The following is a 12,999-nucleotide window of genomic DNA, read 5'->3' as shown; positions in this document are numbered from 1 at the left end:
CCCTTTTCCCGCGCCTCCTCCAGAAAACAGACAGCATGCACGATGTGCTCCTGGACGTCATCACGTGGGTCGGAATCCTCCTGTCCCTGGTGTGCCTGCTCATCTGCATCTTCACCTTTTGCTTCTTCAGAGGGCTGCAAAGTGACCGTAACACCATTCACAAAAACCTCTGCATCAGCCTCTTCATCGCTGAGTCATTGTTCCTGGTCGGGATCAACAAGGCGGATCAGCCGGTAAGAAGAGTGGAATTTGGTTTTTTGTTTGTTTATGTTTTTTATTTGTAAGATGGTCCATTGCATGTTGCTAGCAAGGAGGCGAACATCATGAATAGAACTAAACAGAACAACGGACAAAGGGTGCAAGTCACTGATCAAAAATCCTACAATCCAGGAAGTGCAGTTAGAATAGAATAGAATAGTCTAAATTCCATATTTCTGTTGATTGTCCTTTTACTCATGCCACTGACTAAGCTTGCCAGATCACGAACCCATACCTCTGAGGATGCTGCATTGTTGGCAAAGTAAATTGTAAAATGTTTATTCACTTTCTGTCAGTGGTTAATCATATTACAGTGACATGAATAAGAAATAGGGGATTTGGTATATGCGGTGTTACTGGAATAAATCGAAAAGAAGACATTTCTCTGAGCGCCTGTTAAACAAACCATATCTTTATATTCGCACCAGCCTGCATTATCCAACTTTCTTCATGAATTGTGAAGGGATTTAGTGGCATTGGTTTTCTGTTGTTTTTTTTTTTGCAGCACATGCTCCATTTTCTGTGCTATCATTACCAGACTGAGTGCCAGGCACTACCTCAGATTAATTGCATTGCAATTTGCAGCTAATTCATAAAGCACAGTCAACCAAGGCAGAAGAGAAGTACAAAACATTAGGCCACGAGAGGAGATTGAATGGATGAGTAACCTAAATATATATACATTCAGTTCAAAGAGCCTAATTTGCCTTTTTTGTAATCCATACACAGCCAGCACAAAATATTTACAATGTAAAATACACTCTTGCCTGCCACAAAATGCATTAAACCTTAATTATTGGTTAGCTGTGAGTTAGTCAGTGCTTCACTTGCATTTCTTATTTCCCCCTTTAGAATACAGCAGCAGCAACTGTTCCGTGTTACCGAGAGAATCACATTATCTGCATGAAGATGGTTTACTAGGTGTCTGCTCTGTTTAAAAAAAGGGGCAACAGTGCCTCCACCTCCTCAGAAAGCTGAGATCTTTTAAAATTAACAAGGACATTTTATCTTTAGTGTACACTTCACGCATTGAAATCCATCCTCGCATACAATATATTTTCCTGGTTTATCTTTCTCATCCTCAAACACAAACCAAAACTCACTTGAATAGAAAACCAGGCCAGTAAGACCACCCAAACCCCTCAGACCCCACTCTGGAGGAAAGCAAGCCTCATCACTGATGACGTCACTCACCCTCTGCATCACTGCTTCTCTCAGCTGCCATCAGGCAGAAGATACAGAACCCCACTGGCCCATAAAAAACATCTACAAGAAATCATTCATTCCATCTGCAGTCGCTGTACTAAATAGTGCCCGGCAGCACTGTACTTTACGTTGTTCATTTTGAGCTGTTATTCTTTAACGATGTTGTGTGTGTTTTTACGGAATGAGTTTTATGAGCTGTGTTGAAAGACAAATTTCTGCTCTATTGAACAGACAATAAAGTTCTATTCTTATCTATTCTATTCTATGAGCCGTCCCAAAACAAACTCTGTGAGAGACAGACTCGCAAATATGAGTTCAACCAGCATTTGACCATTCACAGCAGAGTGCTCGGTCTATTGACATGGCTGCTAAGCAGAAGAATCATATCATAAGAATACAAGGTGAAGCGCAGCCATCTGTGCTTGACAGAAAGTGGAGTTTGATTTTAAACTATGTACCCTGGATATTGATTGTTAGAGTGCTGTCATCTTCTTCTCTGTTGCTTTACCTTTGAACAAAAACTGTCCCACTCCATGTCGGCTATTGTCAGGTAGCTACCAGATCAAATAGAATAGAATTGATGTGAGTGAAATAGATATGGCTTATGAGCTCAGACATATAGTCGAGTAATAATTGTAAAGAAATTGGCTTGGTTTAGAAATACTCAATCAGATTAAATATTAAAACAAACTATATTTGTAATATATTATAATCTTTAAAATCTGGTACATAAAAACTGTATACAGTGCATATTCATGTTTTATGGGGTTTTTTTTTAAGAATTATCCTCACAATTATTGTAAATTCGGTCAAAGTAGATTGCTGTGTCATAACCTAATTGTTCACATTGGTTTATTACCCTAATATGCTGTCAATTTGATTTAATGGCTCTTTATGTGCTGTATACAAATATTATGTTTTCATTACATGGGATGGAAACAGATATTCACATATGTATCATTAATTGTGTTAGCCTTTGTAACACCCATAAAAAAAACATTGCCCTCTCTGAGAGAGTGTGCAGACTTTTTAAAATCATTGTGCAACCATTTGTGAACCAGTTTTTGCTTAGTACTAAAGCAGCCAACATCAAACTGCAGTTTGGTTAAACTATCAGGGTCTCTGTGGTCTGCTTCCCCTTTTATTCTTCTTTTCTTTTTTTTAATGTGACCTGTTTGTCCTGTGTGAATCATTACAGATTGTAAATATATGCATGTATGTGAGAAGGTGTTCAAGGTTGCGTCCTCCACCTCCCCCCATAGAATTTAAGGCATTTGCATCCTTTTGAGCATTGACAGAGAAATATTCCCATCGCTAATGAGCAGACAAAAAGAAAGAGAGAATAGTAGATTTGACAGTGTGTCTTTAGTTTTTTGCTTTGTGTATGTTTGTGTGGGAGGGATCATGTTTCTTTGTATGTATGCATAGTGCTGCATTTATCTGCACCGTTCCCCCGTTAATTACTGGTGACTATTCGTGACCTCCATTAACATCTTCAGCGTCACTTAGCTCGCAGCCAGTTAAGCCAGTGATTCCGGCAGGAAAACTAAATGACTTTGCATAAGTAGGCACTTTTTTTTTTCTTTTACGTGTGTGTGTGTGTGTGTGTAAGCCACACGGTGCGATCATTACAAATGGAAATGAGCGACTCCCTCACCCCCTAAACTCATTGTCTCTCAGACATTAGGTAATTGTCTCTCACTGCAAACCCCTTCATTATAAAAGTCTGTCTGTTAGCTTTTCCATTCAGTGATTTAGGAGTGACTTTTTAGATTACAACATTGCCATGAACCGGACAGGACAATTCCTACCGCTTGTTCTTTTTTCACAATTCTTTTGTCTTATTCATACCTTTTTTCCCCTAAATGATAAATGCAGCTTCGCTTTGATACCTCGCTTTTATTTTCCTTCTCCCGATTATTTGCTCTCGCTATTTCAAAGACCGTAGAGTCTCTCACTGTTTTTGAGGTTTTGCCACGTTTCCATGTTATGTGACCAGTGGAAATGCAATTTAAATGCCATTTTCCCAATCTAAGTTTCTACTTATGACTAATTATGGTAGAATTATTAGGATTGGTTAAGATGGGTAAATCAACATTTTTCATTTGCTTGAAACCAAGTTCTAATCATGTGCAGAATTTTGACCATGTAGTTTACATAAAATGTGTGGTTGAGCCAGAGCAAGGAAAAAGAAAAAATATTAAAAAAAAAAAAAATGTTTGCCCCAGCCACTTACTTCCTACATGTAAGAGACTTCTGGCTATTTCCAAACTGAAAAAAACCCTCTCAAATGTTTTGTGTGCTTTGTCTTTTTCATACCGAGCTGCTGAGTCATTTTTGCAGCAATCCCATTTATTTTGTTCATCCTTGGCATTGACAAAAACTCATATTGTATTCCCAACAGTGTTGCCAAGTAATTTGCCCTCCTCACCAACCTAGTCCCTCTCTTTCTTGCTCAGCTTCCTTTGAAAATGGTTTGCAGCCTCTGTTTGAAATGTGGTCAATCAGCACTGACTGCAGCATCAACCTGTCACTTATACTTTCTCGTTTATCTACTGAGGTGACTTGTAGACTATAGACAGTGAGTAAAGTGTGAAAGAGGCCCCAACAATATTGCTGTTCAGAAGAGTTTTGAGTCATTCTGTCACCTGAAATTGCTGTCACACTGATGCTATGATTCAGTTTTCCTGTTGTTTCAATTGCGTTATCCTCTCTCCCCCTCTCTTTAATCTTTTTCAGTATTGGGAGTCCAGTTTTCATTTATTATCTTCCTATTATAAATATGATACATCTGCATTTATTTATTTATTTTTTTGCAGTTTGAATCGAGCTTGTGGCCTGCATTATTGGCATCTTTTTACTTCTTCTCTCTAATTACTACAAGTGTTCTCCAGATCAAATATTTGGGATGATTTCTTTTTGTGTACAGTTACTGTATTTTTAAATCCTCTCAATCTTTTCTGTCCCTCACCAGATTGTCTGCGCAGTCTTCGCGGCCTTGCTCCATTTCTTCTTCTTGGCAGCGTTCACCTGGATGTTCCTGGAAGGGGTGCAGCTCTACATCATGCTGGTAGAGGTGTTCGAGAGCGAACACTCCAGGACTAAGTACTTCTACCTGGCAGGATACGGAGTGCCTGCTGTCATAGTGGCCGTCTCTGCTGCTGTGGACTACAGGAGCTACGGCACGGACCGAGTGTAAGGAAGGGCGTGCATGTGTGTGTGTGTGTGTGGGGGGGGGTTGCAGAATGCATTACGTTAAGGAAGAATGGATGACGGGGCAAGAGAGAAAAGGGAGAGGGGCTGGAGTGCCTGCTGTCATTTTGGCTGCGTCTTCTCAAGAGAGGCTGAGAGGGGAGAGAGGCAGAAAAGGAGAGGGGGGGGGCGGTATGGGGACAAGCATGGGAGGATGCGCCACAGAGTGCCTGCATGAGCACAGCAGCGACAATGTGTGAATATGGAAGGATTTAACAGGCGGCATAGAAGGAGGGGGGTGTACATGGAGCAGACTGGAGGAGTGGAAGTGGTTCAAGTATGAGAAAGGACTGATGGAGAAGAGGCTGATAGAGTATTCTGTCAGAGGGTGCACGCGTTCGTGCCTGCCTGCATGTGTGTGTGTGTGTGTGTGTGTGTGTGTGTGTGTGTGTGTGTGTGTGTGTGTGTGTGTGTGTGTGTGTGTGTGTGTGTGTGTGTGTGTGTGTGTGTGTGTGTGTGTGTGTGTGTGTGTGTGTGTGAGTGTGTGTGTGTGTGTGTGTACATGTGTCAAAGTAAGGCCAGCCCCTCTGGAAGAAAAAGCAGTGAAGGATGGGGACAGACGTTAAAAGCACGAGTTAATATATTCATGCCTGCTTGATTCGTCTGAGTCCAGACATAGGGTGAATCTTAGAGAAGACAGGCAGCATCTAATTCATGAGTGCATGAATATGCACAACAGGCGACCTGAAAATACATGGTGGTGAACCCAATAACGGGTTAATTTGCGTGATCTGACCAGTGCCCTCATGCTGTGACAGTGACGAAGGTCAACATTTTACTCCTATAGTGAGTATGCATATTAATGCATAATGTGTGTATAATGTAGATTATGGACCCTGTCTATCCATGCCCTGCTCTCTATTTAGGGACTGTATGAATTCACAAGTACTAAAGGGGACATTATCAATGTGGACCTTTCATTTAGGCTTGCATGAAGAAAAATCTCTTCCCTCAGTTCCTTATAAATGCATGACTCCTTATAGAATAAGAAAAGGGACTGGACGGGATACCACAGCTAAAGGTTTCACATGCTCAAATGGCCGCATTCGCTACCACTTCTGAGAGCTTTTGTTGTTCAGACACTGCAGCTTTCTACGAGCCACACTTCACCTCAAAGAACTTTGAGGATGAGAAAAGAGTTGACTTTAGCTGTTAATCATCAAGCCACACCAATCCACATGCCACTTAGATCCATATTTCATTGTGAGGTGATCATTAAAACATGAGAATCTGAATGCCAAGTTCTGGATGAAAAATTAGACAGCATGCTGTTATCCGACGAAGAGTACTGTAAAGGGCTTTAGCCATGTTATGAAAGTTAAAACTTAAAAGAAATGTTGAGTTGAAATGGGGTGAAATTGATCACACAAATCAGCTGTAAAAAATATATGTTGTCATTTTCAGTAATATTGGGCTCAGACTAATTGACATTATTGCTTTCAAAACCCCTCTGCCCCACAGCCCTCATGGATTTAGAAAAGTAATTTGCAGAAGTTTTTTTTTTTTTTTCTTCTCCTTGCGGAGTACTTTTTGTTAAGAGTGGAAGTTAACCTGTCCAAGTCCTTTATCAGCCTGGACTAGAAAATGACACTGCTTATCACTTACGACTGGGCACATTGAGACAAAATTTCTCAAAACATCGTCCACCCTCCTTGCTGTGTCACCTTGTCACGTAACACGCTCAACTCTTTCCCATATTAGCCAGTGGCACCGAGTCTCATTCACGCCCCATAATGAAGGTGGCTATGACTTAGCAAAGGAGCCCTAATGGAGGATACTGTGACACAGTCAGGGACCCATAATGGAGGGCTCTCTAATGTGGTGGAAATTGAAAGATTAATAATTCAAAAGCAGCTGGTCATGAATCAGTTGGCCATTTTGCGACTGCAGTTTTTCTCTGGCACCTTTTTCCTCAACCAGTTGGGTCTGACCTCAGTAGAGGGCACTCTGGGACATTGTTTTCCCCCACTCTTGCTCAGTGGAATTGATGCATGGAGAGGACTTCAGGTGATGTAGCTTAACATGTAGTATTATAGCTTTTACTACCAATGTTAACCTTGTGGTCAGAAATGACTGCCTGTGTGTGTGTGTGTGTGTGTGTGTGTGTGTGTGTGTGTGTGTGTGTGTGTGTGTGTGTGTGTGTGTGTGTGTGTGTGTGTGTGTGTGTGTGTGTGTGTGTGTGTGTGTGTGTGTGTGTGTGTGTGTGTCCTTTCTCTCCCTTAAACTCACTGAAGTCAGTCTCAGACTCCATAAATACCCTGGTATTAGGCCTGCATCCACAACTTGGTATTCAAATCAACAGAGTCATGTTATATTTCTTCGACCACAGGATATGGTCATGTCATATATCTCTGCCCTGAGGGGGAGGTGAAGGTTTATTTATCACAGGTGCTCATCCATCGCTGTACTACTCCACCCCCCCACCCCCCGTGTGTGTGTGATGTATGTTTGGGGTGTGCATTAGGTCTGTTTTGTTCCATTTTGCACCTTCTTTTCTGTTCATCGCTCTCATTTTTTTCATCCACTCCAATTTCTTTCGTCCTCCCACTGTCGTGATGTATGTGATATACTGTATGTCATGTAATGTTGTTTTTAATTTTTTGAGGCGAGGGGGGGGGGGTTAACTCGCTTCCCAAGTGCGTGTGCACGTGTGTATATGTATGTATGAGCCATGTCCCTGTTCTGCGATGGTAAATCCTTGCTCCCTGACATCCATCCGAGACTGGGGCGTGTTTTTTAATCCCTTTGCATCTTTCCCTCCTGTTCTTTCTACTCGGTGTTTCTCATGCATGATGTCTTTCTCTGTCTCTCCATCTCACCAACTTTCTCTCTCTGCCTTCCTGTCTCTAGGTGCTGGTTACGATTGGATACATATTTTATCTGGAGCTTCATAGGCCCTGCCACACTCATCATTATGGTGAGATAAACACACACACACACACACACACACACACACACACACACACACACACACACACACACACACACACACACACACACACACACACACACACACACACACACACACACACACACACACACACACAGAGCACTGAATGCACAGGGTGGAATGTCTGCGTCTTCGTTCAGGATCACTGAGTTAGATTAAGGTATTCATTAATCTCTTACAAGGTTTGCCTGAGCTCTTCGGGAGTGTGAGTAGAACCGGAAGGAACTTTATGTGTCAACTTAATAATTCCCCACTCGTGGATTAACTCTCAAGTGAGCACATATTCCCACAAGCTGAAAATCTGGGGAGGGGACGTGAAGCATACTGCATTGTGCATCACACAGATTATGATAAGAACTCAGTAAAAGCTGTGTTGCTATTCAGCATGTACTTGACAATTCAGGTCCTTTGCTTACATCGGCCTATGCTATTTTATTCCAATGCGACCAAATTGTGCGGTGAATGCAGGAACACATTCTCCCAGAGAGTTTGACCGTATAGTTTTTCCATCGAAACAGTGCCAGTGAATGATGTTTCATCAGTCAGAAAACTGTTCCGAGAGGCGAGAGCAGGCTTCCTACCTTGAGCAAGTAAACAGAGACAGAAATAGAGTTCGACGACTAGGCAGACACACACAGACAGAAAAAGGGAGAAAAAAAATGAAGGGAAAAAAAAAAGCAGTGTTTGATACAGAGAGATTGAAAGCATTGGGACATGTTCCCAGTTGCCTGCACACTGAAGCTCGGTGCTCATTTTAGAAATGTCAGGCATGCTATTACTGATCTAACTGGGGCTGCAATGAGAGAGAAGTGCAGGCTGCCCTGTTATGACGCTACACCCATTGGTAGCGTGGACCGCCTCTGAGACCTCAGAGCAACCGTCCAGTCATCATTAACCCCCTCCCCCCCTGTCTGTGCATTAGCAGGCCAATAGAAAAGACAGCATTTTGTGACAATTGGGTTTCTATTGTAACAATGATTCTCAATAGATGTAATGACTGCGGTGGCTTCCCACATGCTCGAATTGCTGTATTTTTGAGCACATAAAGGGCTGTTGATTGTGGACTGATACTGTGTCCCCAAGCCAATTATGGCTGGAAGGGAGAATGAAATGATATACACCGAGTTGTTGTGGTGACATTGCGTCTTTAATTAGCCTCATTGCTGCAAAATATTAACTTGCGAGTGTGTGTGTTTCAGCTGAATGTAATCTTCCTGGGTATCGCTCTTTATAAGATGTTCCATCATACGGCCATTCTCAAGCCAGACTCGGGATGTCTGGACAACATCAAGTAAGTTCTTCTCATTCCATCCTGCCAACACACCAGTGTGCCTGGTTTTAAGAGGAAGTGTGGTTGAATGTGCATGCTTGTTTGAATTAAGTTAATGGAATACACTGACATTTTGGGGTGGGGGGGTGCTCATGCAGTGTTTTTTTTTCCCAGATGGGGAGACTGATACCTCTCGTCTGTCTGTACAGCAAATTCAGTATGAAGCTGAAGTCAGCAGATGCTTATCTTATTGTAGTATAAAAGACTAGAAACTGAAAAAGCAACCATGAACCTCTGTCCCATGGTGGCTAAATATGCACATTGACACTTAAAAAAATTATTTTAGCTCAAAACAATAGCTATATATTCAGGTTTTTTTTTTATTTATTATAATTGTCCATGAGAGAAAGTGTAAAAGTCAAGTTATTTTGTTATGAGCTAAATCTCTTATGATTTGTGGTACATGCATGAGACTTACCTCAGTCTTCTCACATCTGCAGCAAATGAGAGAATATTTCCCAAAAATATTTAACTGTTTCTTCAAATGTCATGTCTATTCGCTTCTTTAATGTTGCGTGAAACATGTTTCAACTTTATTTCCAAACATGTTGAGACGCTGCCCACTGAAACCTTGTTTATTCATATTGTCATGCCCACATCATTCATTCCCTCGGTCTTCATTTCTACTGAATAGAGAAACTCCATCTGTAAAATGAACTAATCGGGATTTTATTATTCTAAGTTCTGTTCAAGGCAGAAGTGCCCAGTCTTATTCAAACAACGTGCCTCGGCTCAGAGCTCAACACTTTACTGATCTCAGAATTCATGATGTATATCGGATAATGACTGACCCGTTATTAAACTCATCATTCAAATATCACTGCCAGAGTATCTTTTCTGACAGCAGTTTTAAACAGGATCTGAAGGAAGCGTTTCTGATAATAAAGACAAAAGAAAGAAATTCTGAAAGAAATAAAGACAAAACTAGCAAATCTTTGTTTTTGTGCAGTTCTGCAAAATGTGACAAAAACCCTGATGAAAGACAAAAATGACAGAACGATTTAAAATATGATGCTTTTGGCTCTTTATTGCTCTCATTTAATGACTTTCTTTAGACTTTCTGAGCACATTGAAGGCAGGGTAGGGTTTAATCTAGTTCACTTCATTAGTCATGTCTGATTGTGCTTTGTTTCTTTGTTAATCAACACCATGCCTTTTTTTGTCTTATTATTTTCTTTTTTTCCCATTTCTGTCTCTTTAAAACCAAGCCATCATAAGTTGTCTTTGTTGAGGATTGGCTCTGGTAAGGCCACTCTCCAATCAGTTGATGTTTTCTTTTTCTCTCAAACATTGTGTTTTGTTGAGTTCTTGTTTTATTTGTCCGTTGAACCTGGGTAGAGTCTATGCGTTTGCCTAAATTAACCATTAACCTGCCTTGTAAAATGCCATTCCTTTAATTCATGAGGTCCGATAACCTATAGACCTAATGTGTTATTGAAATATTATAATGGTGATATGTGAATTCGGGGAAACAGAGCTGAGAGAAAAACTATGACTCAAGGGAGCACTGGAGGGAGAGGTGAAATGGTGGGATGGAAAAGAAAGAGATGAGTGTACCCTTTATTGAAGAGGGTCGTCAGACGAGCTTTATTGGAGGTTCTGTCTCGCCTGAATGGTGCCACAGAGGGCAACATCGAATCAATCACCTCAGTCTCACTCACTTACTCCCCTCCTCTGTCTCTCTTCCTTCCTCGTGACTCTCCTAATATCTTCCCCCTCTGCTCTTTCATCCCTCCACCTCCCGTCTTCCTTTTCTTGCTCAGTGTCTTTGTCCATATCCTTGCATTAGAGGTGATCACTGCCCAGTCAGCCAATCAAATTAACAGCCATCATCGTGGCTGTAGCAGGCTCAAAGTGTGACCTTTAGTAGGAAATGTCATTTATAATGGCTGTAATGTCCCTGTACTTACTGCCCAGTGTGCGCACACACACACACACACGCGCACACGCACGCACACACACACATGATTTACATTGCATACACATTCCTTCACATGACCAAGTTTCTAAGACTTTTGGCCTTTATTTGAAATGAAGGTTCAGAGCCCTAAAAACCTTTATTACATTTAATCCCATCAAACCTTTATAGTCACAATTGAACTAACAGACCTCAGAACCCACTTCTGCCTGTAAAAATGTTTTTCACCTCATTCGACGGGCTTTGGCGGATGGAGTTTATCCAGAAAGTTGGAAAAATGTGCGCTGTAGTAAGTAGGCTTTCCGTTTATGATATTAGTGGCTGACGTCAGCTGGTTTATAACCTCCTCTCTCCCTCTCTTGAGATTGTATCCAAATGAGAAAATCCACTCTTGCCCCTCGCCCCGCCTACAAGGGAATCATTCTTTTTAGCAAAGCCCCCACCGTTTCTTCCATCCCACTCCCACAGTGTCAGGGCTCTGTATGAACCCATTGCAACCCCTCTCTCCTGCCTTGTGAGCTCACTTGCATCAGTCATGACTGGATAGTTGGTCTTTATTCTGTCAAAGTGACAAACTCATGTTTGGATTTCTGTCAGGGAAGCAGACAGTAACTGATCAAGTATGTCCTTAATTTTTCTCCCTCAGGTCCTGGGTGATTGGGGCCATAGCCCTGCTTTGTCTGCTGGGTCTGACCTGGGCTTTTGGCCTAATGTACATCAACGAGAGCACCGTGATCATGGCCTACCTTTTCACCATCTTCAACTCGCTGCAGGGCATGTTCATCTTTATCTTCCACTGCATCCTGCAGAAAAAGGTGAGCGAGGATGAAGTGAGAGACAAAAATAGTTGGACAGCGACAGCAACACCCCCCCCCCCCCCCCCCCCCCCCACCCGACACACACACACACACGCACGCACACACACACACACGCACGCACATCAACATGCTAGCGACGATCAGCAGGAACACCAAAAATATCCACAGAGCTGTCACTTGGTTTGATTGGTCATTCAGTATCGCGCCTGGCTGCTCAAATCGCTCACTTTTTCACTCTCACTACTTCGCACAAACTCTCCTTCAATGTCTGTCTTGCCTCTTGGCAGCAACAAACTGACTTGTTCACATTTCTGCCTCCGGTTGCTATAAGCATTCTTCAGCTTCAGGGTCATCAAGCTTAATGTGGCTTGTTTGAAAACAAAACATTTTTTTTGTCTTAATGTAAATCAGAGAAAGAAACATATACCTGTTTTAATGTTGATTTTACTGTTACAAAGTTACAAAGACACCTATGTGATGATGTCTCTGATTTAATCCTGCGACTTCACTCACTTTCACAAGCCGCTGCCCCTTTAAGTCTTCCTTTCATTTGAAAAAAGACAACTTATTTTAGATAGGGTTTGGGGTTTTGGTTAGCTTACAGGATTATTGACGTTTGTAAGTGCATATGTATTACTTTTTGTAGTTGATTTATATGTGGCTTCCAGGAAGAACCTACACATCCTGAGATATTTTTTACCAAGTCTCCCACACACGGTCAGTGCCTGGGAGTGTAGAAGAGGAGTGCGATATAGAAAGAAAATTCATCAAATGCTTAATACTCTCATCTGGCTTTAGTCCCGAGGAGAGTTTTTAGTTTAAAGTGTATGACCGGGAAACGAACGCTTGTGTGTATACGTGTGTCTGTGTGTACACTTTGCTTCGGTATGTGTCAGGCCATAGGATCAGGTATCCAGAGAGATGTCCTCAGAACAGTGCTGAGGTTTTCTTTGGCTGCTGCCCAACTCGTTTCTCCCAAGATGCGTGGAGCAACTCACCACACAGCTGTTCAAACAGAGCATGTGGCAATACACGTCTGCCAGTCCAACAAGCTTGTTAAAAAGCAATTACAGTCCTATTTGTTCTAACTTGATTGGGATCTAAATGCAGATGTTCTGTGTGTACAAGTGCATGATATATCTCCCTGAGGAATATGCCCATTTCAGATGGATGTGTGGCCTGTTGGCGGGGACGTTTGTGAAGTTAATGTTTTAATGTCTACATTTTATTGGTTCAAGGTTTGCACAAAAGGGCTGGAGTGAGAAAA

General features: G+C 41.9%; 1 protein-coding gene across 1 annotated transcript in view; it reads left to right on the top strand.

The window, feature by feature from the left end:
- adgrl3.1 (adhesion G protein-coupled receptor L3.1) overlaps positions 1 to 12,999 on the top strand; it is a 119,941-nt gene that overhangs the window by 96,041 nt on the left and 10,901 nt on the right. Inside the window, exons 16-20 of the mRNA XM_080520590.1 lie at positions 24 to 233; positions 4,439 to 4,659; positions 7,567 to 7,633; positions 8,866 to 8,957; positions 11,561 to 11,729. Coding sequence (XP_080376716.1) covers positions 24 to 233; positions 4,439 to 4,659; positions 7,567 to 7,633; positions 8,866 to 8,957; positions 11,561 to 11,729 — 759 coding nt within the window. The remainder of the gene's footprint in view (positions 1 to 23; positions 234 to 4,438; positions 4,660 to 7,566; positions 7,634 to 8,865; positions 8,958 to 11,560; positions 11,730 to 12,999) is intronic.

This window comes from Blennius ocellaris (assembly GCF_963422515.1).
Source record: "Blennius ocellaris genome assembly, chromosome: 3".
NCBI classification, from domain to species: Eukaryota; Metazoa; Chordata; class Actinopteri; order Blenniiformes; family Blenniidae; genus Blennius; species Blennius ocellaris.
Note: the sequence above shows the minus strand (reverse complement) of the source record. Positions and strands in the feature narration are given on the sequence as shown.